This window comes from Salvelinus sp. IW2-2015, linkage group LG9, assembly GCF_002910315.2.
Source record: "Salvelinus sp. IW2-2015 linkage group LG9, ASM291031v2, whole genome shotgun sequence".
Taxonomy (NCBI): domain Eukaryota; kingdom Metazoa; phylum Chordata; class Actinopteri; order Salmoniformes; family Salmonidae; genus Salvelinus; species Salvelinus sp. IW2-2015.
Genome location: NC_036849.1, coordinates 23033295 through 23039294, shown reverse-complemented (window position 1 = coordinate 23039294; position 6000 = coordinate 23033295). Strand labels below are relative to the sequence as shown.

The following is a 6000-nucleotide window of genomic DNA, read 5'->3' as shown; positions in this document are numbered from 1 at the left end:
GAGAGAGAGAGAGAGAGAGAGAGAGAGGGAGAGAGAGAGGGAGAGAGAGTTAATAACTGGAGGCGCTGCCAGTCCTTTCCCACCATCTCGCTCTAATGCTCCAGGCTGAGGGGTGGTCAGGGCAGCTCAACCCCCAAGGGAGAGGACTAAACCTGGGATAGAACTAATCCACAAGCCAGCAGAGATACCTGTATCCTCTATCCACACAGAGACACCTAGACAGGAGGCAGAGAACCCCGCTCTTAGTGTGCCTCTTTTCTTTTTTTCCTTTTCTTGACAATAATTATTCTCCTCTTTGACTGTGCATTTTCACCAGTTCTTACTTTATCCACTAGAAGGCTTTCGGCTGATTTCTAGGGTTCTGTACTCCCGAAGTTGTTGACTGTTTTTGTTCTTGCCAGTTAGTTAGCAGTTCTTAGCTTTTAGCAGCCAATGGCTAGAAGTTTCTTACTGGGGGTAAAAAAGGATGATAATTTTACTGAAATATTTAAAGGAGAASTTTATCCAAAATCCAGAAACTCCCAAGTGATTCCATACATTGAAACTAGTTCAGCTGAGTTTTATCTCTATATCTCTCAACTCTCCCTGTAGTGCTGTACTGAAACAGCAAAACAGCAAAAACAGGTCATGTGACTACTGACGTTGCAGGATGCAAGCCTCGCTCTGCTTGGTTGCCTGTGAATTCATWAAAAAAATCATTGTTGTATTGAAAGCAGACAGCAGAAATAGCCATTTTTGGATAAAGGTACTATTGGTTTTGAGTCAGGAATGTGTACTTTTCCACCTAAAACATTTGCGATTATTATACATCACTATTTTATGTAGCTTACTGCCACAGCCGAGGAAATAGGTAACAACTGCCCATGTTCGCCCTCGTGGTGGAGACCCTGTTAGGTAGAAATGTCACGATATGCCCTTATACGGAGCTTGATGTCACAGAAAGAGCTGGTGGAAAAGTTAGTTATGCAAAGTGGAAAAGAGCAAGGCTGCACAGTATAGAGGACATCAAGGGAAAAAGGCACCAAATGTCACTGTTTTCCGATAAAAGATACGGAGAGATGCAGAAGACGATTAGCAGCAATTTTAAATAGTAAATACAATGTAAGTACTTTTGTCATTTTATTGCCCCAACGTGAGTTTTTATATGCGCTTGATGTCAGAATGCACTCACTGTTCCAAAATATGATTGGAAATTATTATTATTCATATTTTTGGTACTTTTTATCACTTTTTTTCTCCCCAATTTCGTGATATCTAATTGGTAATTACAGTCTTGTCCCATCAATCGATCAACCAATCAAATGTATTTATAAAGCACACTACAGCCTGAAGTCAGCATGCATTCGCCCGGCTGCCACAAGGAGTCGCTAGAGCGCGATGGGACAAGGACACACCGGACGGCAYTGGGCCAATGTCCGCTGCCTCAATAGGTCTCCCAGTCATGGCCGGCTGCGACACAGGCCGGGGCCGAACCCGGATCTGTAGTGACGCCTCTAGCACTGTGATGCAGTGCCTTAGACCGCTGCGCCACTTGGATAGTTAACCAGCGCTGCCCTCAAACCAAGACACATGCTGCCTGCTAATTATCTATAGGCCATGTGTCAACTTGTCCATTTGAAATTATTTTCTCACAAGTTTTATTTTCTAACAACAGTTTGAATTGTGGTGTGTTCTGCCTCCCCATTAAGTAGCCTATTTCACTGTTGAGGACAATTTATGTTTGAGGCTTTACTGAACCGGACCAGCCCAAGCACCTCCCCAGTGTTTCCCCAGATCAAGTATGCAGACATTTGTGCAGTCTTCATTGACAGTGGATCTATACTAATTATTATATTATTTTTTTTACATTTAACCTTTATTTAACTAAGCAAGTCAGTTAAAAATGTATTTAACAAGTGACATCAATAAGGGATCATAGTTTTCACCTGGATTCTCCTGGTGTGATGGAAAGAGCAGGTGTTCTTAATATTTTGGATACTCAGTGTATATAGCCAGTCATTTAGGTCATTTTTGTAGTATTAAAAAAGATTCAGCTAATGTCTTCTATCATGTAGGCCGTCATTGGAAATAAGAATTTGTTCTTATCTGACTTGCCTAGTTAAATAAAGGTTAAATAAATACAAATAAATACCTGTAAATTATGTAGAATTGCATGAAATGCGTTTTTTAAAAGGCAAAAACAATGTGTACCCTGCTAGCAAATGTTCCCCATGTGTGGAAATCCTAAAAACGCCTCTACTCAACTATAGCCTATGCCACATCGCAAATGTTAATATCACTTTATTATAAAGTGGCCTTTTCCTCAACAGTATATTTACCATGCATCAAAGTGCATCTTAGTACAGAAAATGATTGCGTGCCTGCCGGGGCCAATGATTTCTTAATCCGGCCCTGAAGTGTGTAATACAATATGATTCAATACAATGTAATATTAATGATCTGTAATTTCTGTTCTTAACACTGGGCAACATGGGCCTGGTAGTATTGCTGAGCGATCAGTGCTTTTTGAGGTCGGTTTGGTTTTGATGATTCAAAAATGATCACAGATTTCGGTTTGGATACATTTTTTAAACATTAAAATGAGATCATAATGATTTTTGAGCTTTTTCCAAGCCAAAAATAGTTAGCATTCAATTTCCAAAACATTGAAAAAATGCCATTGTCTCTGTCAGGTCCACACTGGCTTCAGCACCAACCAGAGAAGAGACGAGAAGTTGTCTTCTGCTTGTTGACCCTCTCTCTCATCGCCTAGTCTCCATTTATCTTGCTCGTCACACTGTAAAGATGAATCTGATGATTCAAACACTTTTATCTCCCCAGATATAAACTCATTACTTTCAGTTGGTTATATTTCACAAATTCACTGTGGTGCCTTCCACTTTAATGTGAACACCAGATAATTATAACTTTAGAAGTTAGCTCCCTTGGCCTCCCTTGGCCATAACGAGGGATAACAATAATTTAGCTAATTATTTTTGCATTGCGGCTCTGTGCGGCTCTTTGGACTTTCTCCCCATGTAATTAGCTTGATTTTCATAAGACCAAAATGGAATTTGTTTTGTGTGTGTGTGTGTGTGTGTGTGTGTGTGTGTGTGTGTGTGTGTGTGTGTGTGTGTGTGTGGGTGGCTGTGTGTGTGTTGTTGAGTCCACAGGTTATGAAAGGGTGCGTGCGTTGGTGTGTGTGCAGCATCCTCCAACTCATATGTATCTGTGTGAGTGCAGCCTGCATGCATGTGTTTCCATCTCATCCCTCACTCACTGCATAACAGTACGGTCTCTGATGCCTGTGTTTATGTGGCCCCGAGCGTGCTGATGTCATCACAGTAGCCAGAACAGCCTAAGCACGAGTAGCAGCAGCTTAACTGTAGAAAAGAAGTATCTAGATGTGGTCTGTAGTCTCAGTCAGTCTGCACACACAGACCCAACACACCACACACACAAACAAACCACAGCTCTTAGCCATGCTTAACCATGGGATCTATAAATAATGAGAATAAGATGATATAATGAGAACATGAGAATGGGAGAGTAAATAATATTGAACATGAAAGGGAAAAAAATAATTGAACATGAGAATGGAGATAAATAAATTAATAGAATGGAGAGAAAATATTGAACATGAGAATGTTAGAGTGAATAATGAACAGTTAACACACAAAGGCTGAGTCTACTGCTTATTCAGAGTATTGTAGGCATTCATTGTTGTAGGCTGATGTTACGGCATTGACTCAGCACAGACACGACACCATGCTAATTTTTGAAAAGACAACCCAAAAACAAACAAAAAACCAAAACCAACAGACACAAGAACCCGAAAGCATGTGGTGTGGGTGTGTAAGATGCATTGTGACAGGACGTGATGTGCATAGTGTGTGTGTGTGGTGTGTGTATCCACACGTGTGGTGATTTGTGTGTGTAGTGTAGATGTGTGTGTGGTGTGTGCGTGCGTGCGTAGCGTGCAAACCCCACAGCCGCCCCCGAACAGCAAAACCAAGTACAGAGCCCACACGCAGCAAACGAACGGCGAGACCCGAACAACGCCAAGGCCGAGACAAGGGTGCGGCGCATGGTGCGTGCGTGTGTGTGTGTGTGTGTGCTGCCTTGAAAACAATGGGTGCACATCTTGGACGCAGTCTCCAGTTCTTATTAAACCTCAGTGGTCTGCGTACCCACATCCATCCCCCTCCCCCACATTGAGAGCAAAACATTTTAGTAGCCCCCGGAGACAGTTTTTAGACTTTTAGAGTTCATTTTTGTGCAATTCTAAGCATTTTGCCACGGGGTGTAAAGAAAATGTTGAAGTTTTAAAGCAAGAATGCTACAATTCTACACTTTTTGCCATGGGCAGACGGAAGATTTTGCAATTGTAAAACTAATTTCATGCAATTTTACTATTATTATTATTTGTATTTATTTTTCAGGGCCTGTAAGCCAGTTCCCCATCCCTGGTTTATTTTTTGTACATTTTTACAATTTCTTTTTTTACATTTTTTCATTTTTTTACATTTTTTAGTCATTTAGCAGGTTTATAATATAAATGTAATCAGAAAGAATAAAGACTGTCTGTCTGTCCTTCTCAATATCATATCTGCTCTCACCATGTGTGCAACAAACCTTGGCGAGGCACATTAAAACTCTGACCATCAGGTCAGGCTAATTATAGAATAGACTGGCCTGCTTTGGCAGCAAACACAGTTGTTTAAAAACCAACCAAACTGACTGAGCCATTGTCCTAGTATGCGTACAGAGACAAGACTCTATCTCTAACACACACACACACACACACACGCACACGCACCCGCACACACACTCACACACACACACACACACACACTCCAAATGGGATTGACTTTAGGGTGCGTTAGACAGGACAAACACATCATTGTTTGGAACACTGAATCATTATATTAGTGAAGTGCGGCTGTTGACTGTGAGAGACAGATGTTGACTGTTGTTAGAATGACTCCTCCAGTACTGGGTTTGGTTTCATCACACTAAAGACAGCAACCAGCCCATTCCAGAGGGAGGATATGGGGAACGCATTGATGAACTGCCACTTCCAGATGCGAGCCACAGAAATATCAGAGGCGGCACTGCGTGGCACTTTGGGCTAGATCTGAAATGAAACATGCCATCCTTCGAAGAAATACAGATATTGTTCCAAATGAGAAASAAATATCCATTGCAATGCCATTTATGACAACTGTGACAGTTCCTGTAATCTACTGTACAGAGGATGCTTTCTCAATCACACTGAGATACTTACTAATCAATCTGACACTCTACTGTACCATCTGACATGATACACTCAGAGAACACAGAATGGCTTGCTATTAAAGTACACTTAAATCAAGGGTCAAGCATCAGGGAAGAAAAGAGCCTGGTGATTTTCCTGTCACATCAGATGTTCTGGAAAAGATCCTGGCCCTAGAGAGCGAGTGTGCAACAGAACATCATCTTCCTGATGTGGACATAGTGTATATACCTGCTGTTGAGGGTACTGCATCCCGCCAATGCCCACCTGGCCCCTCCCCTGCATCCCCATTGGGTATCGGTGTGGAGTGGGCGATCCGTATGGCTGGTTGGGGTAGGGCCCACCCTGCTGCTGCTGAGAGTAGGGGTTGTTGCCCATCCCGTAGAGCTGGGAGCGCTTCATAGCCATGAAGTCCTTAGAGGCCACCTGGACACAATACAGAGGGCAGAGAAAAGACGGTTTGTGAAATGTTTTAGAACAACTCTTTTTGAAAGTCTATTCATTCCATATGCAGTTCAGAGCACACCAAAGTACAGGATTTAGTGTCACATTTCTGCAGGGGGTGGATGCCCCCAGACCCCCATAAAAATGGTTCTCCCAGGTGAATTTCCATTTCCAGTAAGTGGACTACAGAGGTATTTAACAGTAATATGCAACTCTTCTGTTTGTCAAATACGCTTCTTCTGTTACACAGTACACTGAACCTGAAAAGAGAGGGATGCCAGGAGAAATCTTTTCCTTTCAAG

The 6000-nt window shown here is 42.1% G+C and overlaps 1 protein-coding gene across 1 annotated transcript in view; it reads right to left on the bottom strand.

Annotated features, from left to right (window-relative positions):
- Positions 1-6000, bottom strand: part of LOC111968840 (AT-rich interactive domain-containing protein 1B-like) — a 355396-nt gene that overhangs the window by 310790 nt on the left and 38606 nt on the right. Inside the window, 1 exon segment of the mRNA XM_023994739.2 lies at positions 5486-5680. Within this exon segment, the coding sequence (XP_023850507.2) occupies positions 5486-5680 (195 nt within the window).